The 25,818-nt window shown below is 47.2% G+C and overlaps 4 protein-coding genes across 18 annotated transcripts in view; 3 read left to right on the top strand and 1 right to left on the bottom strand.

Moving 5' to 3' along the window:
* The first annotated feature begins 51 nt into the window (after positions 1-51).
* On the top strand, positions 52-3,475 carry rbx1 (ring-box 1, E3 ubiquitin protein ligase). Its single transcript, XM_077007878.1, has 5 exons — positions 52-189; positions 774-852; positions 997-1,067; positions 1,275-1,360; positions 3,292-3,475. Exons 1-5 carry the CDS (start codon positions 112-114, stop codon positions 3,302-3,304), a joined length of 327 nt encoding a protein of 108 aa, XP_076863993.1. The 5' UTR covers positions 52-111; the 3' UTR covers positions 3,305-3,475.
* A 474-nt stretch (positions 3,476-3,949) lies between these two features.
* st13 (ST13 Hsp70 interacting protein) lies at positions 3,950-10,140 on the bottom strand. The gene is made up of 13 exons (XM_077010512.1): positions 9,981-10,140; positions 9,593-9,725; positions 9,214-9,265; positions 8,808-8,904; positions 8,511-8,584; positions 8,329-8,395; positions 7,955-8,039; positions 7,637-7,747; positions 7,429-7,531; positions 6,876-6,992; positions 6,735-6,795; positions 6,164-6,252; positions 3,950-5,294 (listed from the first exon to the last, which is right to left on the bottom strand). The coding sequence occupies exons 2-13, from the start codon at positions 9,700-9,702 to the stop codon at positions 5,163-5,165; spliced, it is 1,098 nt and encodes a 365-aa protein (XP_076866627.1). The 5' UTR covers positions 9,703-9,725; positions 9,981-10,140; the 3' UTR covers positions 3,950-5,162.
* Positions 10,141-10,214: 74 nt separating this feature from the next.
* On the top strand, positions 10,215-22,738 carry xpnpep3 (X-prolyl aminopeptidase 3, mitochondrial). 5 transcript variants are annotated; one of them, XM_077010507.1, is made up of 10 exons: positions 10,215-10,454; positions 13,887-14,009; positions 14,228-14,641; positions 15,199-15,380; positions 17,339-17,401; positions 18,191-18,304; positions 19,020-19,105; positions 19,530-19,713; positions 21,324-21,444; positions 22,006-22,738. In XM_077010507.1, exons 1-10 carry the CDS (start codon positions 10,385-10,387, stop codon positions 22,176-22,178), a joined length of 1,530 nt encoding a protein of 509 aa, XP_076866622.1. In that variant the 5' UTR covers positions 10,215-10,384; the 3' UTR covers positions 22,179-22,738. The 5 variants fall into 5 exon arrangements, with proteins under 5 accessions (XP_076866622.1, XP_076866621.1, XP_076866623.1 ...); XM_077010506.1 differs by having other exon boundaries at positions 15,196-15,380; XM_077010508.1 differs by lacking the exon at positions 17,339-17,401 and having other exon boundaries at positions 15,196-15,380.
* Positions 22,739-22,868: 130 nt separating this feature from the next.
* ep300b (EP300 lysine acetyltransferase b) overlaps positions 22,869-25,818 on the top strand; it is a 36,244-nt gene continuing 33,294 nt past the window's right edge. For 4 of the 11 annotated variants that reach the window (XR_013132034.1, XM_077010496.1, XM_077010499.1 and 1 more), the window contains exon 1: positions 22,869-25,293. Coding sequence is in view for 10 of the 11 variants with exons in the window: in XM_077010496.1 (XP_076866611.1) it covers positions 25,200-25,293 (94 nt within the window). In the remaining variant the exon portion in view is untranslated. The remainder of the gene's footprint in view (positions 25,294-25,818) is intronic. The other 7 variants (XM_077010503.1, XM_077010501.1, XM_077010502.1 and 4 more) reach the window with 6 other exon arrangements.

Raw genomic sequence — 25,818 nt, 5'->3', positions numbered from 1 at the left:
ATATATATATATATATATACGGTCTCTGGTATACACCGAGTAAAGGCGATAACCCAGCAGCACACTAATGCGGGATGCTTTCGCGCATGCGCGGACACCGGAAGTAGAAACATGGCGGCTGCGATGGACGTCGACACCCCGAGCGGGACAAACAGCGGAGCGAGTAAGAAACGGTTTGAAGTGAAAAAGGTAAAAAAAACACCGACACACACGACAACAAGAAGCCACCCGCTACGGTGCTGTGCTCCAGTGGGGTCTTTCATCGTTAAATGTGTGGTGTTTGTCAACTATCAACCCGATATTAAACCCGGCCCCGATGGCGGTAGCGTGAGTGTGCGGTTCCGTCCGGTGTACCGCGAGTCCAGGGTTAACGGGGACGGTGAAACACCCCACCGACCACGGACAGGTCTTTATACACCCAGAGGTGTTGTCGGGGGGTGTTGGGTAGCGGCCACCACGTTAATCCCGAAGTCTTGGGCCGCGCAGGTCGAGTAGCGCAGCTCCGTCCTTGTCCTGATCCCTCGTTCATGATGATGATGATGATGGAGTCCTGGTGTCTTTCCCACTGAAGCATTAATGTTTTTGTTTGAACCCGCCAATGATAAAAGTTAAACCTAGGTCGCTGTCCAACACAACACATCGAACAGTCATTCATTTCCATGTGTCCTTATAAGAGATTAACTCCCCGGTGGTTTGTCCACCACTCGAGTGAGACCCACTCCTGTTTCTCCTCGTCTCCTGAGCTGTGTCCTAACTGTCTCTCCTCTCTCTAGTGGAACGCCGTGGCTCTCTGGGCCTGGGACATCGTGGTGGATAATTGTGCCATCTGCAGGAACCACATTATGGACCTCTGTGAGTATTTGCTCTCTATTCCTTGTTGATCACGTCCTCATATGTCAAATTGTCAGATCTATTGTCTGAATTGTGTATCTGTGTGGTGAACTTTAGTCCATGTTGGGTTGGTCAACTGATGTGGTGTTTTGGGGTTTGTTGCAGGTATAGAGTGTCAGGCCAACCAGGCATCGGCCACATCAGAAGAGTGTACAGTGGCCTGGGGAGTGTGTAATGTAAGACACACACACTAGCTGATCACACCCTCATTGTGTCCAACTGCACATACACATGTTCTAATGTAAATGCACATATCCACTGGATTATACAAACCCTTAACATTTCAACCAATGCTGACAGGTGAGTTATTGTTTAATTTTGTTTCTGATTTTGTGTGTGTGTGTGTGTGTGTGTGTGTGTGTGTGTGTGTGTACCCCTTTCAGCATGCATTTCACTTTCACTGTATCTCCCGCTGGCTTAAGACGAGGCAGGTGTGTCCTCTGGACAACAGGGAGTGGGAGTTCCAGAAGTGAGTGGCCTCTACTCTATTATTTCCTCTTCATGCTCACCCCTCTCTCTTTCTCCATCCCTCAGGCATGACCACAGACTCCACTCATATAATTACTTTCCACTCAAATGTTCTCTAAACTAGTATTTATACTAAAGCACTGTGTTGTGTAGAGGGACCTGGTCCATTTTGTCTGAAGAGGTTTTTTTTTTTGTGTGTGAGATGTTTGCTATTTTTGTTGGCTGTGACCATGTAAATGGCTGGCGTCTCAGTGGGAGGGAGGGCAGGGCAGGAGAGATGTCTAGTAGGGGGTGTGAGGTGGTACAGCTGGGCAGGAGAGACGTCTAGTAGGGGGTGTGAGGTGGTACAGCTGGGCAGTAGAGATGTCTAGTAGGGGGTGTGAGGTGGTACAGCTGGGCAGTAGAGACGTCTAGTAGGGGGTGTGAGGTGGTACAGCTGGGCAGGAGAGACGTCTAGTAGGGGGTGTGAGGTGGTACAGCTGGGCAGTAGAGATGTCTAGTAGGGGGTGTGAGGTGGTACAGCAGGGCAGTAGAGATGTCTAGTAGGGGGTGTGAGGTGGTACAGCTGGGCAGTAGAGACGTCTAGTAGGGGGTGTGAGGTGGTACAGCTGGGCAGGAGAGACGTCTAGTAGGGGGTGTGAGGTGGTACAGCTGGGCAGTAGAGATGTCTAGTAGGGGGTGTGAGGTGGTACAGCTGGGCAGTAGAGACGTCTAGTAGGGGGTGTGAGGTGGTACAGCTGGGCAGGAGAGACGTCTAGTAGGGGGTGTGAGGTGGTACAGCTGGGCAGTAGAGATGTCTAGTAGGGGGTGTGAGGTGGTACAGCTGGGCAGTAGAGATGTCTAGTAGGGGGTGTGAGGTGGTACAGCAGGGCAGTAGAGATGTCTAGTAGGGGGTGTGAGGTGGTACAGCTGGGCAGTAGAGACGTCTAGTAGGGGGTGTGAGGTGGTACAGCTGGGCAGTAGAGATGTCTAGTAGGGGGTGTGAGGTGGTAAAGCTGGGCAGTAGAGATGTCTAGTAGGGGGTGTGAGGTGGTACAGCTGGGCAGTAGAGACGTCTAGTAGGGGGTGTGAGGTGGTACAGCTGGGCAGTAGAGACGTCTAGTAGGGGGTGTGAGGTGGTACAGCTGGGCAGTAGAGACGTCTAGTAGGGGGTGTGAGGTGGTACAGCTGGGCAGTAGAGATGTCTAGTAGGGGGTGTGAGGTGGTACAGCTGGGCAGTAGAGATGTCTAGTAGGGGGTGTGAGGCGGTAAAGCTGGGCAGTAGAGATGTCTAGTAGGGGGTGTGAGGTGGTACAGCTGGGCAGTAGAGACGTCTAGTAGGGGGTGTGAGGTGGTACAGCTGGGCAGTAGAGACGTCTAGTAGGGGGTGTGAGGTGGTACAGCTGGGCAGTAGAGATGTCTAGTAGGGGGTGTGAGGTGGTACAGCTGGGCAGTAGAGATGTCTAGTAGGGGGTGTGAGGTGGTACAGCTGGGCAGTAGAGACGTCTAGTAGGGGGTGTGAGGTGGTACAGCTGGGCAGTAGAGACGTCTAGTAGGGGGTGTGAGGTGGTACAGCTGGGCAGTAGAGATGTCTAGTAGGGGGTGTGAGGTGGTACAGCTGGGCAGTAGAGATGTCTAGTAGGGGGTGTGAGGTGGTACAGCTGGGCAGTAGAGATGTCTAGTAGGGGGTGTGAGGTGGTACAGCTGGGCAGTAGAGACGTCTAGTAGGGGGTGTGAGGTGGTACAGCTGGGCAGTAGAGATGTCCAGTAGGGGGTGTGAGGTGGTACAGCTGGGCAGTAGAGACGTCTAGTAGGGGGTGTGAGGTGGTACAGCTGGGCAGTAGAGACGTCTAGTAGGGGGTGTGAGGTGGTACAGCTGGGCGCTCTTGGTCATTTGGAGGTGTGTACATGGTTCTTGAATGAACCTTCCTGATGATGTGCTCCTTTTTCCAGGTATGGACACTGAACCCATGTGACCCACGACCACATTCGACAGTCTTGTGTTTGAGCGCTTACCTTGCTGAGAACCCTGTGTGTTCACCACAGTAGTTTTAAGTTAGCTTGTAGCTTTTTGTTAAATTCAACCTAAATTGTTGTAAATTATAAATAAAGTCTGTCAACACTTCTGTCAAACTGAGTGTTTTGTAGCCAGTAGAGTGCGCTGGAATTTGTTTTACTTTACTGCTAACAAAGCGGAGATTGCTGTAGGAGTTCTAGTCTACTAGGCTGTCTGGCTGTAACTCATGATTGAAAGAATCACGGTGCGGGGGAGTCCTGCTGCAGCGTCACTGTCCTGACCAGAGTCCTGACTCAACAGCCTCCATGAAGAACACAACAGTGGCAGTTTTGCAATGAGAAAAGGAAAAAAGAATCAGCAGCTTAGACTGGACCAGAACCAATGTTATAACAACCCATATTTAGATCAATTAAACCTCAAAATTGGGAATTCTCAGAGGAAATTAAATTCATCGTAGTAATAAAAGCATCTAGAGAAGGAATGGCAAAAGCCCACCATATTGCCCCCTACACGCTGCTGATACAGAACATGCCATATACGCAGAATATTAACACTGAATATTGGACACAAAACTCTGTATAAAAACCCAACAGATGCAACTGAAACAATGCAAACGTTTATTGACTGAAAATCATGATTCACATTCATCTGAGACCCAAACCCACCTGGATCAGGGAAAGCAAGGTAGTTTTCTGCTGCTTGGTGTCTGATTAGGAGAGGAACTATTGTTTGAGATTAGACTGAGGGTAAAGAGAAGACTACGAGATAAAAAAATGTTTGGCTTCAACCTTTCAGTACTTTACTTAAGGGAATTATTATGGCCATCAAGTTCAGCAAAGAACTAAAAGAATAACAGATTAGTAATACAGGGACACAGGAAATCAACATTCTCGTTCCTTAATGTGTCCCGCAGTCCTGAGAGCCCAAGAATGCATCCGTCAGTCCCAGATGATCTGTAGGTCTTGACTTCCATACATGGAATTTCACCACCACAGACTGGACCATTTTAAACTCATTAGCCCTTTGCATTCTGAAGTGGTATTTTCACTACCGTTCATCACAGTTCTGCAGCTGAACCAATGAAAGCTGAACGTTCTTCTGTCCTGTGATTGTTCCCAAATGCTCTGTTTTGATCTATGCGAATTTGCCGTTATTTGCACTCGGGAGTGACGAGGGGAAGAGGTCTGAGTGTGATTCTGGAGTGGGTCCGTGAGCCTTCCGGTACCAGGAAGTGCTATGACTCAGTTATGCCCCCCTTTCTACCATAATACCTCACGCCTGTGAATGCGTGTTGTGCACTGGCTGATCTAGGACCCAGACCTGCCCGGCTGCACACCGAATATGTGTGTGTGTGTGTCTGATCTAGGACCCAGACCTGCCTGGCTGCACACCAAATGTGTGTGTGTGTGTGTGTGTGTGTCTGATCTAGGACCCAGACCTGCCCGGCCGCACACCGAATGTGTGTGTGTCTGAACTAGGACCCAGACCTGCCCGGCCACACGCATCTTTGCCCCACCCCGTCCTGATGCCTCTCCAACATGTTTAATACGCCTCCATTGTACCACCCCTGAAGCAAATAATAACGGCATGGGTTTAAGACAGATGGCAGGAAATATATTTAGACCAAATGTCACCTGTCCAGTCTCTCTGAAAATCTGTACAAAAGAACAAAGCAAGCAGAGAGAGAGAGAGAGAGAGAGAACCTCAAAGCACTGCAACCAAACCGTCGTCTCTTCACATTTCTGAAACTGCCCAACCACCCCATCCCACTACATCCCTACCCCCAACTACCCCCCAGCGCCCCTCTTTAGGCCTGTGGACCCCCAAACTTGGAGCTGAGTTTGGTGATGAGGGCCATGATCTTGGGGTTGCTCTGATACTTGGCAATGTTGGCTGGGTTCTGAGCCACATCCTGGAACGCTGCCATTACTTCTGGATCCTAAACACACACACAAGATGTTATAAACATGCAAAATGTGAGATGTAGGTGGAGGTACAGGAGCTCCTACAGTATTTGATACAGGGTGGAGGTACAGGAGCTCCTACAGTATTTGATACAGGGTGGAGGTGCAGTAACTCCTACAGTATTTGATACAGGGTGGAGGTGCAGTAACTCCTACAGTATTTGATACAGGGTGGAGGTGCAGTAACTCCTACAGTATTTGATACAGGGTGGAGGTGCAGTAACTCCTACAGTATTTGATACAGGGTGGAGGTGCAGTAACTCCTACAGTATTTGATACAGGGTGGAGGTGCAGTAACTCCTACAGTATTTGATACAGGGTGGAGGTGCAGTAACTCCTACAGTATTTGATACAGGGTGGAGGTGCAGTAACTCCTACAGTATTTGATACAGGGTGGAGGTGCAGTAACTCCTACAGTATTTGATACAGGGTGGAGGTGCAGTAACTCCTACAGTATTTGATACAGGGTGGAGGTGCAGTAACTCCTACAGTATTTGATACAGGGTGGAGGTGCAGTAACTCCTACAGTATTTGATACAGGGTGGAGGTGCAGTAACTCCTACAGTATTTGATACAGGGTGGAGGTGCAGTAACTCCTACAGCATGAGAATGTGCATTTGTTTTCCAATGTGGAAATAATGTAATAAGTTAATTCACTTATGTTTACATCATTGCTAGATATAAAATTCGACACAATACAGCTATCGGTAACAAATATAAAGTATATAAGAAATCAGAGAAAGAAAATTGAATTACTGTCTAATACTTAATTTTTTCTCTTAATAATTAATAAAATGCTCAATGGTTCAAAGATAAACTTGTGATTGGCTAACGAGTGCCATACCTTCATCGCCATGAGCACTTCCGGGTCGTTAAAGAGTTCCTGCAGTCCAGGCATTCCAAACGGCGTGCCCCCTGGGAAACCAGCGCCACCTACAGGTTCGGAGTTCACAGGATGAGCCAATAACACGATGGAAGCATGTATCACTATGGTGATGGGCATCGCTCAGCATTTACATGTGCAGCTGTGCGTTTTCACATCCAACGAAGGCCGTTGATCCAGATTCAAACTCGTCAGTCTATATACTAAACACAATCCCTTCATCCTGACCTTTAGTACATCACACGCCGTCCACCATGGAGATTCAAACAGGAACAGTACGTACAAATCTCACCACTGATGACTGATCAAAACGGCACCCTAGCTAGCTATGACAATGTTAGCAGGCAGAGCTTTATGCTAATGAGCTCATGCTAACCACTGTCATCTCTGTCTGCTGGATAACACCAACAGTCATGTCTTATTACTGTCCTTTAATTGAAAATGTTCTTGACCAAATTAGCAGTAGACCAAATCGCATTTTAATCTAAACTCCGCCCTCCCGTAATTTAAATATTTCAGAATGTTTAAGTACCTGGGAATCCTGGGAAGCCTCCACCATGGGCTCCTGCAGTCTGCTGCCGGGCATCCTCTTCCTACACACACACAGTTAGCATGACTGTCTGTCCCATTGGTGCTGGTTTAAGCTCCGCCCCTGCCCCGCCCTCATCCTCACCCGTTGAGCTCTCTCGTGTTCTTCTCGTGCCTTCTTCACGCGCTCCTTCCTCTCCTTCAGCTCACGCTCTTCACGCTTGCGCTCATATTTACGCCGGTGCTCCAGGATCTTGTTGGCCTGGGAGGAGATGCCCATTTTCAATTCGGTCCACACACACACACACACACAACTGAATGTGTGTGTGTGCACATGCACCATAATGCATGCAGTAAAACTCATATTACCTTATTCAACCAGGTAAAAACTGTAAGAAGTTTATGAAAGTCCAAACACGCCACCTAATCACAGACCTTAAGTCCAAACAGACTTTTCACTTTTCAGGTCAGACCAGGTGTAACCACGACCTCAAACATCAGGGGCACGACATTCACATACTACAGCGCCGTCAGCAAACAGTGTAGGATGCCAAGTGTGTGTGTGTGTGTGTGTGTGTGTGTGTGTGTGTGTGTGTGTGCGTATGTGTGTGTGTGTGTGTGTGTGTGTGTGTGTGTGTGTGTGTGTGTGCGTATGTGTGTGTGTGTGTGTGTGTGTGTGTGTGTGTGTGTGTACATGCCTTGGGCTGCACTTCTTTCAGCATTGCACTGGCGTCATCATCATAGTCCAGTTTGCAGGCCATAGCCAGATCCTTCGCCGAGTCCTCCCAGTGTCCCAGCAGCCTGAGGAAGAGGACAGAAAGACACCCTGACAAACAGATCACCGCGTATCTTCACGCGTCTTTACACCACCACCCGTTGGGGGCGCTGTCCCCGCGGGGTGCCCACCTGTGAGCCTTGCCTCTCCACTTGTACGGCTGCGCTGAATCTGGGTTGATGTCGATGGCTCTGTCACAGTCTCGAATCGCAGCATTGGGCTTCTGCATCTTAATGTACACACTGAGATGAACACACACACACACACACACACACACACACACACACACACACACACACACACACACACACACAATGAACATTAACAGCACCACACAAAACTGCTGTGCTGCCCGTTTTAACCCATCAGTTATCAAGCCCTACTACTACAGCAGCATGGGTGGGGGTGGGGCTACCAATGAGGGCGGGGCAAAGACGTGGCATTGGTACCTGGCTCTCTTGGCATAGAGAATAGCCGATCGTGGATTCAGCTTGATGGCTTCAGTGAACAACTCCAGAGCTTTACTTAGCTCCCCTACACACACACACACACACGCGCACGCCTTCAATTCACTATTAAATACCATTTAACGTGACTGTCTAGTTCTCCTATGAGAGCTTAACATTTAGCACAACTGTATTTAGTCTGAAGTGGAGCCAAATCACTACAGCATCAGATACATGACAGCCTGAGCAGAGCTTTTTCACACTGATCCAGGATGAGCTCCTCCTTCCCAAATCCAGACCTCAGAAACGGCATAGCAGATCTCAGATCAGTGCGAAAGGCTAAAATGCACAGTGAGCTCCACTGACCCCTGCCTTACCCTCGCCCAGGGCTTCGATGGCTGCCATCTTCTTCTCATTAGCCTGTTCAATCATCTCTTCAGTGACCTGAAACAGAGAGAGGATCCATGACCTGCAGTTCTGGACTGCGTGTGCAGCGGGGCCCTGGGCAGCATGACCAGTCCCCTATGCAGGCCCACTGCTACCCAGGCTGTGAACGTACCTCCAGGTTCTCATAATCTCCCATCTCCTGAACATCATCTGTGTCTGGCTCAATCACTCCTTCCTTGTCAATCTCTGCACAGGAGACACATTTCAAACAAATGTTGAGCTAAAGTCTGTAAAAATGTTCCTCTTCAAATGCAGTTGGACTCAACACCTGGTCCTGAATAAGGTTAAAAAACTAGCTCACTAGATAAATTTCTTGAGTACCTGTAAGAGCAACAGAGTTGCTTGCAGTGTTAGTTCTTCAGTATCACTGTGATATGTGCCTTAGAGGAAACGGTGGACACCTCCTTACCTAATTCACTTTCCTCGCTCTCGGAGGGAGAAGCCGGCTCTGCCTGTGGGGGCGGGGCTGTTTTAGGAGGGGCCCCTGCATCACACGGACAGCTGCCCTGTGTAGAAACCATGACCAAGGCTGCATGAGGACCTGCGGTACTCAGGGTTCATTTTGCAGACTGGATTTACAGTCAACACACAGGTGACACCTTCCAGCACTAATAAGGTTTCTGTTTCCAGTGTTATTTACATTTTCATCTTGGTCCGGGCTGATGTGACAGACATTGCAAGGCACTCACTTAAGGCCATATAAATGCAACAGTAAAAAAGCAACGCAGGTCAAAGTTATTACTCTACCATAACTTAAATCCTATTAAACTTGAGAAACGTGAACGTAAACATGGTCTAGTAAATGAGAGAATCACCTTGCATGACGAAGCGTCGTTTTTGGCTGCTTGTGGAACGGCTGCGCCCAATCTAAAAAAAATAAATAAGAAATAAAATGAGCATTTTCATTGTAGTCACTGTATTTAGTTAGACGCAGCACAGGAAGGGTTAAATGACTCGTAGGTGTTACAAGCAGGCGTGCACGTGACTGCCCGGGGCCCCTACAGCATGTTGGAACTTTCCAGCTCCAAGTTCACCATATAATAATGTATTCGGCAGCCATCAGACCACAAAGTCCGCAGACAGAGAGGGCAGGTGAGCGCGGTGGGAGGTGTGAGGTGGGTGTTTGGTGTGAGGTGGGAGGTGTGTGTGGTGTGTGGTGTGAGGCGGGTGTGAGGTGTGTGAGGGATCTCTTACTCCTGCAGCCAGCTGCGGAAGAAGCTCATCTCGGGCAGGTGCAGCACGGCCGGGTTCTCCCTGCACACCTGCACGAAGGCCTTCAGCTCCGACACCTTCCGCGGGTCCATTCCCACAGCAGGCCTCACAAACGCTGCCAACAGACGGAGGACAGAAAACAAAACCCCGATATTTAGTCTTAAACACAAACCCGGGACTACTGGCCGTGCTGGTCCACAGGTGTCCCGCTGCTCCCGCTCCGTGTGGACCACCACCGTCTGCAGAAGCTTCTGGAATAACGCGGGCTATTGCTCAAAGAAACCCTCAAACGTGTTTAATCAGCCGTTTAGATGATAAAATGTTAATATATCCACGAAAATATGGTAATATAACGCGACCAGCGTCCTACCTGGACCGAGAGTTAAAGTTAATAGTCCTGCACTCCCGACGTGTAGGTCGCAACAGAGACCGACTGACTTTCACACAGGCGCGGACTAGACTACCAAAACGCGACGCTCCAACACACGGGTCCTCCTACCAGCGATGACGCGTAACACAATGAGTCATGCAAAGCTGACCAATCAGAGGAGTCGAAATGCTCTCCGCTCCGCCAATAGAAGCCGGAGATATAGGAGAAAGGGGGCGGGCCACTCTTTCACGTTTTCGTACACTGAAGAGGCGAGGTGATCGCGAGCGCGTAGCGAGTTAGTGACGGTCCCGGTTTACGGTCCGCTTTGACATGGAGTGACAGAACAGAGTGGACCTCATGTTGAGACTGGCTGGCGAACTGTGCGCGCGAGATAGGCGACGAAAATGTTGCAGTCACTTTCATACACGCTGAAAGCCACGGCCCGAGTTGCTGCTCGTACTCACTGTAGTCCAGGTAGGAAACATCACGTCTCACTTCACTGTAGTCCAGGTAGGATACATCACGTCTCACTTCACTGTAGTCCAGGTAGGAAACATCACGTCTCACTTCACTGTAGTCCAGGTAGGAAACATCACGTCTCACTTCACTGTAGTCCAGGTAGGAAACATCACGTCTCACTTCACTGTAGTCCAGGTAGGAAACATCACGTCTCACTTCATTGTAGTCCAGGTAGGAAACATCACGTCTCACTTCACTGTAGTCCAGGTAGGAAACATCACGTCTCACTTCACTGTAGTCCAGGTAGGAAACATCACGTCTCACTTCACTGTAGTCCAGGTAGGAAACATCACGTCTCACTTCACTGTAGTCCAGGTAGGAAACATCACGTCTCACTTCACTGTAGTCCAGGTAGGAAACATCACGTCTCAATTCACTGTAGTCCAGGTAGGAAACATCACGTCTCACTTCACTGTAGTCCAGGTAGGATACATCACGTCTCACTTCACTGTAGTCCAGGTAGGATACATCATGTCTCACTTCACTGTAGTCCAGGTAGGATACATCACGTCTCACTTCACTGTAGTCCAGGTAGGATACATCACGTCTCACTTCACTGTAGTCCAGGTAGGATACATCACGTCTCACTTCACTGTAGTCCAGGTAGGAAACATCACGTCTCACTTCACTGTAGTCCAGGTAGGAAACATCACGTCTCACTTCACTGTAGTCCAGGTAGGAAACATCACGTCTCACTTCACTGTAGTCCAGGTAGGATACATCACGTCTCACTTCACTGTAGTCCAGGTAGGAAACATCACGTCTCACTTCACTGTAGTCCAGGTAGGATACATCACGTCTCACTTCACTGTAGTCCAGGTAGGAAACATCACGTCTCACTTCACTGTAGTCCAGGTAGGATACATCACGTCTCACTTCACTGTAGTCCAGGTAGGAAACATCACGTCTCACTTCACTGTAGTCCAGGTAGGATACATCACGTCTCACTTCACTGTAGTCCAGGTAGGAAACACTTCACTGTTGTCCAGGTAGGAAACATCACGTCAAATCAAATCAAGTTTATTTGTCACATGCATGGTCATACATTGCACAGCTATGCAGTGAAATGCTTTTTTGACTGTCCGTTCACATTGTAGGGAATAGAAATGGGGGGGGGGGGGGGGGGGGGGGGGGCAGCATTATCAACAAAATAGGATAGAATATAAAATCAAATCAGATTTATTGTCATATCACCAGAGTACAGGTACACCGGTGAGTGAAAAACTCAATTTGCAGTAACAATATTTACAATAAGATGTATAAATTACAACAATTAGGCTAGTGTATGTACATATAAAACTTACTCTGTAGTGTCATGTAAATAAAAATAAGTGTTGTTCTACTTTGTTTACAATATATTAAATATACATGTGATATTGCACAGTGAATGGAGATGAATGTAACAGGCTGTGGATTATATAATGCTGTATAGATGTGCAGATGTACCAGTGATCACAGTGAGTTATGATACTGTAGTAATGTCAGAGCAAGGTATGGAGTAAGTATATGGGAGCGCAGGGGTAGAGTATTGTCTCTGGTTGGTATTATTAAGTCCAATAGTCCAGCAGTGCAGAGGTGCAGTGTGAAATAAAGTGCAGATGTACTGTGGTGTTCATGCATGTAATGGTGGGTGTGGGCTGCCAGAACAGAGATTACTGGCTGTTCAGTAGCCTGGTCGCTGTGGGGAAGAAGCTGTCTCTGAGTCGACTGGTTCTGGCTTTGAAGAATAGAATATAAATTGTAGGGATGCACCGAAATGAAAATTCCTAGCCGAAACCGAAAACCGAAAATGAGGAAACCAAGGCCGAAAGCCGAAACACATTATGCCAATTATTAGTAACATTGGATTTATGGCTAACCTCACTAAAATCAAGGCATTGCTATTCAAAGAATAAATCAACTACAAAATTTGATTTGAAAATATTTATTTAGCACTGACATTACAGTAATGCATATTATAAAATAAAATTAGTGGTGAGCCGTTAACGGTGATACCGCTGACAACGGCCGACCACTAATTAAATTAAACTCGCTTGCAGACCGTTTTTATCTGAGAGGATAAATATATGTATTTTATACGAGTTAAATTTAATTATAACTGACTGGCCTGAAAGATAAATATAAATTCTCACATAAAAACGTGACGTGAGTTGCAACAACATTAATCAGCTCAGGTAAACACACTTCTGAGAAATGTCGTCTGCTCGGCAAAACATAACGGGGCTCAATGTGCTCTATTAGCCTACGAAATCCCTACGACAGAGAACGGCTGATCGTCTAAGCCAACGAGTTCCATAATTTTTGGTGTAATGTCCTCGGCGCCATCACTGGAAAACTTTTTTGCTAGCTTTATACAAATAAGCGCGTGCAGGTGGCGATTTTTGCTTGCGTCATCACAGCACATTGTTTCGGCCGTGTTGTTTCGGTGATGAAAGTATTTCGGCCGAAAACCGAAAATGCAAATTTAAGCCATTTCGGCCGAAAATTTTCGGTGGCCGAATTTTCGGTGCATCCCTAATAAATTGGAAAAATATAATATAGTAGAAAAAATACAAAGTATACAGTGTAAAATATAATGTGGAATTTAAAATGTGCAATTTAAAAATGTGCAAGTATGTGCATTAAATTGTTCATTAGTGTGAGTGTGTATTAATGTTCAGAGCACGGATGGCCTGCGGGAAAAAGCTCCTCCTCATTCTGTCACTTCACTTTAGTCCGTTCTGCGTAGTTTGATATATTATAGTAGTCTGATGTCACATATGAAATGAAATGTGCCATATTTTGTCAATTGTGATTTTTACACCCCAATCGAAATTTGTCCTCCGCTTTTTAACCCATCTGTGCAGTCAGGAGACACACACACACACACTAGTGATTACTAGGGGGCTGTGGATCACACGTGCCCAGAGCGGTGGGCAGCCCTAGCCCGGCGCCCGGGGAGCAGTTGGGGTTAGGTGCCTTGCTCAAGGGCACCTCAGTCATGTTCTGTCTGGGAATCGAACCCACGACCCTCCGATCACAAGACCAGTTCCCTACCACCAGGCCATGACTGCCCCAAAGTCTGATGCTCTACCGACTGAGCTATCCGGGCTCTATGGTCTTTAATGTATCGTACGGTTGCTCCTGTATGATATGAGGTACGGTGTTGAACGAGTCCCACATAAAGTGTGATACCCACTATTCTGTTGGGGGTGATTTATCTAAAGATATTTTATAATAAACATACCAACGCACCAAAAACAGCCTGTGTGAAAAATGTCCAAATCTCTCCTGCTGTTTTGAGGTTTTTTTTTTTACTTTTTACAAATCTTATCTGTGTCCTGTATTCCACCCAAGGAACTGTGCACTGAACCTGTCTGGATAACACAACCTCGTTCTTCCCCTCAGGTGCTTCAAGGTGTCCAAGTAGGAGTGTGTCTGTGAAGACAGGAGATTGGAAGACAAATGCAGTCCCCCAAAGATACCTGGGACAGCCGAGTCCATATACACACCCCCACCTCGTCAAACCTGGTGAGACAGACACAAATACAACAACACTACAACAAATACATCACCTAGCATAATCACAGCGGTGGTGTATTCTTTCTCCTTTGCTTCTTGCCTCTATCCCCCTCTCTCTCTCTCTCTCTCTCTCTCTCTCTCTCTCTCTCTCTCTCTCTCTCTCTCTCTCTCTCTCTCTCTCTCTCTCTCTCTCTCTCTCTCTCTCTCTCTCTCTCTCTCTCGTCCAGGTGAGGTGACTCCTGGAGTCACTCAGACTGAATTTGAGCTGCGTCGTCAGCGGCTGGCATCCTTGATCGAGGCCAAGGCGAAGCAGCTGACTGGCAGTAGCCACGCTTCAAACTCCTCCCACGTCGTCATCGTCCTATCACATCCTGTCCGCTACATGACCAACGACATCCCCTACCCGTTCCACCAGAACCGGGACTTTCTGTACCTGACGGGGATCACGGAGCCCGACAGCGCCCTGGTGATGTTTGGTTCCGGGAGGCCGGACCAGGCGGCCCTGTTCGTGCCACGCAGAGACCCAGCGAGGGAGCTGTGGGATGGGCCTCGGTCAGGGAGGGACGGGGCTGCGGCCCTCACAGGGCTGGGCAGGGTGCACAGCATCGAGGAGCTGGGCGTGGTCCTCAAAAGTCTGAAAGGTAAAATCCCACAGAGCCAGATGATTGGAGAACCTCAAAACTGTTTCATCTCTACTGCTTGAACCCTGTTTGACCTTGTGAACTCTTTGAACCGACGCGTGTAGCCTGTGTGCTTGTGTGGAGAGAAGAGCACAGAGAATTCAGTGGGCAGAAAAAGACTTAATGACGTTATCTAAAATACATAAGGATATTGCATCAGCAAAATAGTTTCAAATAAGATCAGACGAGCTTTTTATATGTATAACAATCTAGCAAATTAGGACAACACAATGATTAATCAAAGTTTACAAAGTGCTTTGCAGAAAATGGAGTAAATAAAGATAGAAATACTCAATTTTGCAGTAAATATAATGGAATTCATGTACAATAATTGTACATGAATAAATAAATAAATACATTACATACACAATAATAAGAATAATAATAAAATATATAATACAACAGCAGAAAACCACAGGTTTTTAAAAGCTTATATGAACGGGTCTCAACCCTTATCTTGAAGGGTCCCCAGATTGTCAGAACACACCAGTTACCCCGACACGTATCTCTCTCAGCAGGCACAGTGTGGTACGATGGCTCGCAGCCCTGCCACCCACGGCTGCACCAGACTCACGTTCGCCCCCTGCTGGAGGGGGGAGCGCTGGTGCGCCCGCTTCGGCCCCTCACTCACTCTCTGCGAGCCGTGAAGAGTCCTGCTGAGGTGGAACTGATGAAGGAGGCAGGACGCATCACCGCCCAGGTCAGGACACTCCGTTAATAAACCACCGTCACTCAGCACCATCAGAGATCTGTGTGTGTGTGTGTGTGTGTGTGTGTGTGTGTGTGTGCGCGTGCGTGCGTGTGTGTGTGAGTGACATTACTGTTGCAGAGTATCAAACACACACACCAGTAAGGTCATATATACTCTAGGTATCATATACCCTATGTTAGTGTGCTCACATATACCCTACACCAGTAAGGTCATATATACTCTAGGTATCATATACCCTATGTTAGTGTGCTCACATATACCCTACACCAGTAAGGTCATATATACTCTAGGTATCATATACCCTATGTTAGTGTGCTCACATATACCCTACACCAGTAAGGTCATATATACTCTAGGTATCATATACCCTATGTTAGTGTGCTCACATATACCCTACACCAGTAAGGTCATATATACTCTAGGTATCATATACCCTATGTTAGTGTGCTCACATATACCCTACACCAGTAAGGTCATATATACTCTAGGTATCATATACCCTATGTTAGTGTGCTCACATATACCCTACACCAGTAAGGTCATATATACTCTAGGTATCATATACCCTATGTTAGTGTGCTCACATATACCCTACACCAGTAAGGTCATATATACTCTAGGTATTATATACCCTATGTTAGTGTGCTCACATACCCTACACCAGTAAGGTCATATATACTCTAGGTATTATATACCCTATGTTAGTGTGCTCACATATACCCTACACCAGTAAGGTCATATATACTCTAGGTATCATATACCCTATGTTAGTGTGCTCACATATACCCTACACCAGTAAGGTCATATATACTCTAGGTATCATATACCATATGTTAGTGTGCTCACATATACCCTACACCAGTAAGGTCATATATACTCTAGGTATCATATACCATATGTTAGTGTGCTCACATATACCCTACACCAGTAAGGTCATATATACTCTAGGTATCATATACCCTATGTTAGTGTGCTCACATATACCCTACACCAGTAAGGTCATATATACTCTAGGTATCATATACCCTATGTTAGTGTGCTCACATACCCTACACCAGTAAGGTCATATATACTCTAGGTATTATATACCCTATGTTAGTGTGCTCACATACCCTACACCAGTAAGGTCATATATACTCTAGGTATTATATACCCTATGTTAGTGTGCTCACATATACCCTACACCAGTAAGGTCATATATACTCTAGGTATCATATACCATATGTTAGTGTGCTCACATATACCCTACACCAGTAAGGTCATATATACTCTAGGTATCATATACCCTATGTTAGTGTGCTCACATATACCCTACACCAGTAAGGTCATATATACTCTAGGTATCATATACCCTATGTTAGTGTGCTCACATACCCTACACCAGTAAGGTCATATATACTCTAGGTATCATATACCCTACGTTAGTGTGCTCACATATACCCTACACCAGTAAGGTCATATATACTCTAGGTATCATATACCCTATGTTAGTGTGCTCACATATACCCTACACCAGTAAGGTCATATATACTCTAGGTATTATATACCCTATGTTAGTGTGCTCACATATACCCTACACCAGTAAGGTCATATATACTCTAGGTATCATATACCCTATGTTAGTGTGCTCACATATACCCTACATCTAACACGTGCAGCACCCTGTAACAGTTGCATTTTTGCTGCTGTAATCCGGCCTGTAAACCTGGTAAGAAAATGTGTTTGAGCAGAACGGCATATGAACTTGATCCCCGGTGATCTACTGAGTGAGGTTAGAACATGTGGTGATCTGGGACTGTAGTGCAGTCTTAGTTTGAAGAAGGTGGCAGTGATTAAGATACGTTTGGTGATCAAGTACATGTACTACTGAGAAAAGGTGTTATGGACTAGTTTTCAGTATAATATAAGATATAATAGAAGTTTTGACTCTCTTGTGATACCTTTAGGCTTTTAAGAAGACCATGGCAATGTGCAGAGGCAACATCGACGAGGCGCTAATCTATGCCAAGGTAAATTATGGAGGAGGCGCTAATTTATGCAAAGATAAAGTGGAGGAGGGACTAAACTTTGCAAACACTAAACAGGGGAGGTGATAATATATCTTACAGAAAAGTGAAAGCTGCTAATCTGAATTAAAATTAATGAGGAAGGTGCAGATGTCACTGTAAACGCTAGGAAGTGTTCAGTGGCTGGTAATGGTCAGGGTGATGGGTGTGTTGGGTCTCTTGTTCTCTGGTGCTTTGGAGGACGAGCTTCAGCTTGATTAATATTAGAGATGATGATGATGATGATGATTGAAGGATTCTATCCAGACTCTCACCGTACCCATCTTCTCTCTTCCTTCCAGTATCTGCTTGTCTCACTACATGTGTGTTTCTCCCAGTCTCTACCTGTGTATCTGAGCTGGTCTTTCTCTCCTAGTCTCTACGTGTCTATCTGAGCTGGTCTTTCTCTCTCTGCCAGTCTCTACCTGTCTATCTGAGCTGGTCTCTCTCTCCCTTCTTTACCTGTCTATCTGAGCTGGTCTCTCTCTCCCAGTCTCTATCTGTCTATCTGAGCTGGTCTCTCTCTCCCTTCTCTACCTGTCTATCTGAGCTGGTCTTTCTCTCCCTTCTTTACCTGTCTATCTGAGCTGGTCTCTCTCTCCCAGTCTCTATCTGTCTATCTGAGCTGGTCTCTCTCTCCCTTCTTTACCTGTCTATCTGAGCTGGTCTCTCTCTCCCTTCTTTACCTCTCTATCTGAGCTGGTCTCTCTCTCCCTTCTTTACCTGTCTCATCTGTCTGTCTCTCTCCCACAGTTTGATTTCGAGACTCGGGCACATGGTGCTAACTACCTTGCGTATCCTCCAGTGGTCGCCGGCGGCAACCGAGCCAACACCCTACACTACATCAGTAACAACCAGATTGTTAAGGTAGCATAACAACGGCGGGAGTGGGAATGTAGTCCAGTGCCCTAACGTGAGACAGGCCTGGAGCTGAAACACACACTGGAGCCGTGTGTGAGCCCCTGTGTGTGTGTGTGAGCCCCTGTGTGTTTGTGTGAGCCCCTGTGTGTTTGTGTGAGCCCCTGTGTGTTTGTGTGAGCCCCTGTGTGTTTGTGAGCCCCTGTGTGTTTGTGAGCCCCTGTGTGTTTGTGTGAGCCCCTGTGTGTTTGTGTGAGCCCCTGTGTGTGTGTGTGAGCCCCTGTGTGTGTGTGTGAGCCCCCGTGTGTGTGTGAGCCCCCGTGTGTGTGTGAGCCCCCGTGTGTGTGTGAGCCCCCGTGTGTGTGAGCCCCCGTGTGTGTGAGCCCTCGATTTCACCGCAATCGAAATTTGTCCTCTGCTTTTTACCCATCTGTGCAGTTAGAACACACACACACTAGTGATTACTAGGGGGCTGTGGATCACACGTGCCCAGAGCGGTGGGCAGCCCTAGCCCGGCGCCCGGGGAGCAATTGGGGTTAGGTGCCTTGCTCAAGGGCACCTCAATTATGGCCTCAGGTCTGGGAATTGAACCCACGACCCTCCGGTCACAAAACCAGTTCCCTACCACCAGGCCATGACTGCCCCTTTATCTGTCTGTCTGTTTCTGTTCCTCTTTTTTATCTGTCTATCCCTGTTTCTGTCTCTCTCTCTGTGTCTTTCTCAGGATGGAGAGATGGTGCTGTTGGACGGAGGGTGTGAATACTTTGGCTATGTCAGTGACATCACGCGCACGTGGCCGGTTAATGGGAAGTGAGTGAGCTGTCCTCTATTCTCCCAGTTCAGTAGTGGACAGTCTCCCAGTTCAGTAGTGGACAGTCTCCCAGTTCAGTAGTGGACAGTCTCCCAGTTCAGTAGTGGACAGTCTCCCAGTTCAGTAGTGGACAGTCTCCCAGTTCAGTAGCTGGCGGTGGCCCGATGGTTTCTTGGTTCAGTAGTGGACAATGTCCCGATGTCTTAGTTAATTCTTGAACTCCCAGACTTTCACATTATCTAACTAAATTTGAAGGAAAATGTCCATAATTTCCTGTAGTTGCAGTATTTTAAGATACAATATGGTATGCCCTTCAAAAACAATTTATTACAAAGTAATCTACAAAACTGAGACCATGTAGTCTCACACACACACACACACACACACTTATTGATGTATATGTTTTGCCCTGATCTGATCCAGGTTCAGTGAGGTGCAGCAGGAGGTGTATGAGGCTGTGCTGGAGGTGCAGCTAGCCTGTTTGGATCTGTGCTGTTCTGGGGTCAGTCTGGACCACGTGTACTCCACCATGCTGACCCTGCTCGCCAAACAGCTCCGTGAGCTGGGCGTCCTACCTCACGGGGCCAGCGACGCAGATGCCATGAAGGTATCTGCTAATCCAGAAGGTTCCGGGCCTAATGCATTAGCAGCCTGAGTGTTAGACAATCTCCAAACACTAATATTCAAACATTGGTTGTTTCATAACTCCGTTCCAATAGAACGCTAATGTCTGATATGGCCAGGTCTCAGGAACTGCCCATTGGGTTGGTTTTGACTCAGCAGGGGTTTCTAGAGTCTTTTCCAACTTCAGGAGAAGAACACGGATCTGTTGAGATTCTGTGGAAACTGACACCATGTTCTGTCCAGCACATTCAGTAGCTTTATTGGTGAATATAATTCTTTAGAAGTGTGTTTTGAATCAACAGATTTTTCCATTCTCTGTATAGGGAAACGTTAAAGAATGATTGTCTTTGGTAAGTGGCCATATGCTACCAATAAAGTAGATAGGTCAGGTTAAAAAATGTGTGTTCCTTTTAAAAGAAAAAGCTCTCTGCTGGATCGGGTGGATTGATGGTATTAATTCCAGGGTTGAGCTCTGATATAAATAAACTGATAGAAACAGATAATCTGATGGCAACACAGTCGCAAAAACATTGTTTAGTAAAAACTTTGCCGTTTTTGCTGAAAGTGATCTGTAATGACTGTGGATGATTAGTTGGGGAAATTGAAGTGGGACTCTGCACATCTGGGTCTCTGCACATCTGTGACTGTGCACATCTGGGAGTGTGCAGCTGTGTTGTACAGTTCCCTCTGTGTCCAGCAGCAGTGCTCCTGGGGGCTGGGACCCTGTGCACAGACTCCTGCAACTCTCTGGTCAGTTTCCAGGCCAACACAAATATCTAATGTCCCTCCTAATGTCCCTTCAGGGCTGACAGGGAGCGATGTGCAGACCCGGTGCAGCTCGTCTCCCAGGGAGGACGGCGTGGGCCGTTAACGGTTACAGTACTTCCTGAATGGGCCTCAAGCCCAAGTGCTTTGGCCTGTACTGAGGAGCAGTGTTCTTGACACTCAAGTAATATTTTTCACAAAGAAATAAATTAAACCAAATTCCTGCATTTGATCTTTGACCCCAGGCAGTGTGATGCTTCCATTTCACATGGAAATGCCTGTGTGCAGAGAGGAGCACACACACACACACACACACACACACACACACACACACACACACACACACACACACGCGTGTTTCAGGTGAAGAGTTGAGGAGGAGCAGTGGACACACACACACACACACGTCTTGTGGAGTTTGTGGAGGCTGCAACACCAGCAGAGACAACAGAGACCAGCCTAGCGTCGCCCTGCACTGTCTGTCAGCTGTGTCTTATGGAATGAAGAATGAACATGATGGTCCAAGGTCCTTCAGAAGGTCCTGTTCATGGTCTTGGCCTTTAGGAAGCAGTCTTGCTCTTAGTGAGTGCTGCGTGTAGCAGGTGTGATCAGAGCCTCACCCCACAACTCTGTTTGGTAGGTCAGAAGGGTGGTAGGTCGTAGGTCAGGGGTGGTTCTGTCAGGCAGTGGGACTTTGCTTGCTACACAGCGTCTTGCTCATTGTTTTATTTTTGGGGCTCATATTTAACACAGTAACATCCAGGTTTATTTGTCTCGTATCCCTCTCTCTCTCTCTCGCCTCTGACCTGGTCCCCTTGTCTCCTGGAGATGGCGCGCCGATACTGTCCCCACCATGTGGGTCACTACCTGGGCATGGACGTGCACGACACCCCAGAGCTGTCCCGCTGCCAGCCCTTACAGCCGGGCATGGCCGTCACCGTGGAGCCCGGTAGGTGGGGCATCCCGTATCCTGGACAACAGTGATGATCATTCTCCGGGAGTGTGTGCACATAATTATACCGGCTGACTTCAGCAACATGGCTAATTGGTGGATGGATCAAGACCTGATGAAGGTTCTGGTTTGGAATGACAATGTCTTAGTAAAGTGCAGTGTGTGAGTGATGTAATGTGTTGACTTAATGAATTAATTAATGGACATAATTGGTGGATGGAACACCAACCTCCATATAACTCCATCAGGCCCACCCCACACACATTCATAGTGCACCACACAGATGTTGGTTAGACACCTGTTTTTAGGTTACAGCCCTAATGCAACAGCTTCATTATATCCAGAAGTATATTGTGTGAATGGGGTGTGTGTGCGTCAACTGTAATATCTGCTCAACGGTACATTCATGTTTAGGGTAAGAGCTGGACTGCAGGGGTGGAGATACTCTCTGTAGGACGGTGATCTTCAGGAGTAGGGTTGGAGTTGCACACTGCAACATGGTGGATCTCAAGTTCTCATAATCGCTGCTATAAACCATTCTCCCTCCTTCCTCCACAGGGCTGTACTTCAGCGAGAGTGACGACTCGTGTCCAGAGAGGTTCAGGGGCCTCGGGGTTCGGATTGAAGACGACGTGGTGATTCAAGAACACGGGGGCCCAATTATCCTGTCCTCTCACACCCCCAAAAAAGTGGTGGATGTGGAGAGAGTGTGTGCACAGGCGGAGGGATGAAGGAAGGAGGAGATGAGCTCTGGCATAGCATAGAAACTGTGGCAAAGCACCATCCAAACAAGGGCCGTTCTCTTCCTAACGCCTAGGGCACTATGTCTGGTGCGGTCTTCCACAGACTTTCTTCTAGTGCTCAGCTTCAGTCCTGGAGATTTTGGTGCCCTTCTGTGTTTAATTATCATATCTGTAGTGCTCAGAAGGTACCTAACGACTTGATCTTCTAGATCAGGTGTGTGAGGGTTGCCTCCACACAACAGGGCAGTAAGATCTCCAGGAGATCAGACAGCAGATGGGTCAGCTGACTCCTCATCTCAGGGAGGAAGTGTAGGTTTGAAGGCACTGGGATTTGGACACAACTGAGCTCTGCGTGCAGTTCTCCATTTTGGTGGTCACCCTGTAATCCATGCAGTGAGTCGGCAACTGAAAATGCAGTGTGTGTTGGAGAGAAACGAATGACTTTCATTACAGTACGAGTGTGACGAGTTTTATTTGGTTATGTTTGCATCGGGAACCTTTTTTGAGATACAATAAAATTGAAATCCTGGAGAAACTTGATTATCATACTTTGAGATTGCCAGGGTCCTTATTGATGTCGAATTAATCATGCTGGCATTCTGGGTAAGCAGGAATGGTGACTTCTCACTAGTCTGGGTCTTTTCAGGGGATGTTGTGTGCATGCCAGATTTGGGGTGTGCCACACTGCAGTGAAGTTTACCTGTAAAGTGAGTAGTCACTGAAGTGGGTTCTGATGGCTGCGACACGGTAGCCTAGATTCCTCGAGCGTCTTTTGAGGAACACAATCTCTTATCGTGTGCTTTAGCGTTTTTGACATCCGAAGGGACTGACCGTTTGGGTGGCTGACATAAACAAAACGCCTGTCCCCAAGAATGTTAAACTCCGAAATACTACGATAGTACTGTCCGGGAAATCCCGAACGCCAACCCCCCTTTTCTAATGTTGCTGTACCTCCAACCCTCCCCCCGTGCCAAAGGAGCAGAAACAACAAGCCGCCATTTTGTTTGTGCGGGGAGACCGAAGGAGGCAGGAGAGACCGAGGAAAGGCACCGTAGCACCGGCCACTACGACTCTGAAAACGCGCCGGGCGGAGAGTGGCGGTGTCTTCTCTCGGAATCACCGGAAAGAAAACACGCAAACCGATTTAGGAAGGGAGGACGGGAGCGAGAGGGGGAGATTCTCTCGTCAAAATCCAAGGAAGGAGTGTTGAGGAGAGGCGGAAGAGGGCAAGATATTTAAACGAAGGAAAGGAAACGGTACTACGTTACATTTCTGTAGTTTTTTTTTTGGTCACGAAGTGGAAATTTTCTGCATGAAATGACCAGTAGCTTTCGGAAGACAAAAAAGTGGAGAAAAGACCCGAGAAGAACTGTGAGAGGAAAATTTAAAAGACCCGAGAAGAACCGAGAGAGGAAAATTTAAAAGGGATGAACGCGCAGGGGGGCTCGCAGCATCACAAAGACTGTGGAAGCTTTTGGAGAACCCCAAAATATTTGGGGTTGCAGCTGGCGATTTTATTTGCACCAGAGGCTTTGCATTCCTAATATTATCCATGCAACTGCGTTCGTTATGTACATTTTAATCTTGTCGTCGTGTTCTCTGGGTCTTGGCTGCTGCTCGATTCCTTATTTCTTGTGTTGAGAGCTTGCTCGTTCATCACGCAGTGGCACATTTATTTTTGCAAGATTTGTCAGTAAGTTGAAACAGAAATTTTAGCACTGAAGAGGACATCGCTGCTAATACGCCTGCCACATTCTCAACACTCCACTAATTCCACTTTTTGCGAAAGGGTCCGCAGCGCACCAGAGAAACGGCGAAATCAACGATTTCCCCTCACAATTAGTCATCAGTATTGAACTAAAATGATCTTGCACGCATGAACTTAAAGCGTTTTGGTGAAAAAAAAATCAGGTTTAAAAAGCAAGGGGGGGATTTTTTTTGGAAAAGATTGTAGCCCCGTCTCGTGCGTTCGATATTCAGGGCGAACGTTCCAAATTGGCTGAATGCACATATGAACAAATACAGGCCTTTATATATGACACATTCTGTTAGGACACTTTTGATGTTTAGTCACAAAACACTAAACCTCGAGCGGGGTTAATGTAACAACCCCACCGAACATATCCAGAAACACAAGCGTTAACATATTAGCATACACACAGAAAACAGGCTACTGGAGTTTGTCGCACGCCTGGCAATTCGTCAACACTCTGGTATTTAATCTGAGGGGTATTGCACGCCTCATAACTGGTGTTTGTTCTGCAAAAGCACAAACGATTCTTCACCAAGTCAGTGTTCTGTTTTGACCATTTTCCTGCATGCATGCACGCTTATGTGCGTTTGTTAACCGAACTGTAACTGTTCCTTTACGCATTTTCAGTCACCAAAGTGCTGCATCTGTTTTTGAGTTGCTAGAAATTACTTAAAGAAATCTGCTTTACTGATGAGTCCAGATTTGGGGACCCCCGATGTTCAAATGATCATGTTGGAGAGAAGCCACACCGACTGCAGCGGACACACTAACCGACTGGAGAATTTCTGTATCTTGGGCATTTTTATGACCAGCGCATGAGACGCATTTCGCGACATTGCCACCGGTCCGATCTGATCCCAGTTCCCGTCTCCTTACTCCCAGCGTCCCGGCACATCGCTCTCGCTTCCCACCATGGCAGAGAAGACCGACAGGACCATAGAGGACGAGTCTCGGGACCATGTCCCCGCTGCCCATGCGGCTACATGAGCTCCTAGAGAACTTCCTGCTATGTTCTAGTCCGGAGCCGTAACTCCGATCACCGTGTCACTTTCACTGAGTAAGGAACTACTCACAGGAGAAGGAGAGTCCAAGCGCGGAGTGAGGGAGGAGTGTTTCTGGACGAGACTTTCCCCCCATCGTCCCGAGAACCAGCGAGCGCGTTTGGAGGGATTTATTCACCCACCACCACCTCACACAAGCGACGTGACATTATCCGTTGTGGATATATGCTTCACTTGTAATTAGTGGGGTAAAATATGGCCGATAATGTTGTGGACTCCGGCCCGCCTTCAGCTAAGAGGCCTAAACTGTCTTCACCGGCTCTGTCCGTCTCCGCCAGCGATGGGAACGGTAAATATCCTGTACCTCCGCTAGCAGCGGCAGGCTTGCGTTCACACTACACACAACCAAGTATCTAGATCATTACATGCTGTGCAATAATAACTGCAACAGTAAAGCAATACATTCATGGTACGTCTTTGCATGTCTTTCAATTTAAAGATTATCTACTGGATTTGTCTATGCCATGTAAGTTATCTTGTTAGGCTGCTCGTTCGTTTTGTTTACTCTTTATTTACAAAAAGTTAACAAGATAGCAGCATTGCTATTTTTTATTACCGAGCCAATTGTCTAGGTTCGCATGTTATTTGTGTTTGGTGTTGTGCGACCTACACATCCAGGGGAAATAAGCGCGCGCGTGGTGCGGCGTGCGCGTGCAGCGCTGACGTTAGTTCACGTGCGTGGACGGGGCGCATTTCTTGACGAAAAAGTAAAGTTGCGTTGGAGTAAAACATCCTTTGAATTAGTTTGCAACAAAGTGCAAAAAACAAAGTTCTTGGCTAGCAACACCGATAGAATACGAATTCTAAAAATGTT

This window comes from Brachyhypopomus gauderio, chromosome 6 (assembly GCF_052324685.1).
Source record: "Brachyhypopomus gauderio isolate BG-103 chromosome 6, BGAUD_0.2, whole genome shotgun sequence".
Lineage (NCBI taxonomy): Eukaryota > Metazoa > Chordata > Actinopteri > Gymnotiformes > Hypopomidae > Brachyhypopomus > Brachyhypopomus gauderio.
The sequence above is the reverse complement of the archived record's forward strand: the minus strand, read 5'-3'. Positions and strand labels throughout refer to the sequence as shown.

Excerpts from the sequence above, each read along its gene's own strand:
- rbx1 (XM_077007878.1), top strand. The coding sequence starts at position 112 with ATGGCGGCTGCGATGGACGTCGACACCCCGAGCGGGACAAACAGCGGA. Across the intron at positions 190-773 it reads AACGGTTTGAAGTGAAAAAG|TGGAACGCCGTGGCTCTCTG; the intron begins GTAAAAAAAACA and ends TCCTCTCTCTAG. Across the intron at positions 1,068-1,274 it reads TGGCCTGGGGAGTGTGTAAT|CATGCATTTCACTTTCACTG; the intron begins GTAAGACACACA and ends TACCCCTTTCAG.
- st13 (XM_077010512.1), bottom strand. The coding sequence starts at position 9,702 with ATGGACCCGCGGAAGGTGTCGGAGCTGAAGGCCTTCGTGCAGGTGTGC. Across the intron at positions 9,266-9,592 it reads TTCCGCAGCTGGCTGCAGGA|ATTGGGCGCAGCCGTTCCAC; the intron begins GTAAGAGATCCC and ends TATTTTTTTTAG. Across the intron at positions 6,253-6,734 it reads AGGCTTCCCAGGATTCCCAG|GTGGCGCTGGTTTCCCAGGG; the intron begins GTACTTAAACAT and ends CCGAACCTGTAG.
- xpnpep3 (XM_077010506.1), top strand. The coding sequence starts at position 10,385 with ATGTTGCAGTCACTTTCATACACGCTGAAAGCCACGGCCCGAGTTGCT. Across the intron at positions 14,642-15,195 it reads GGTCCTCAAAAGTCTGAAAG|CAGGCACAGTGTGGTACGAT; the intron begins GTAAAATCCCAC and ends TATCTCTCTCAG. Across the intron at positions 19,714-21,323 it reads GCGACGCAGATGCCATGAAG|ATGGCGCGCCGATACTGTCC; the intron begins GTATCTGCTAAT and ends TGTCTCCTGGAG.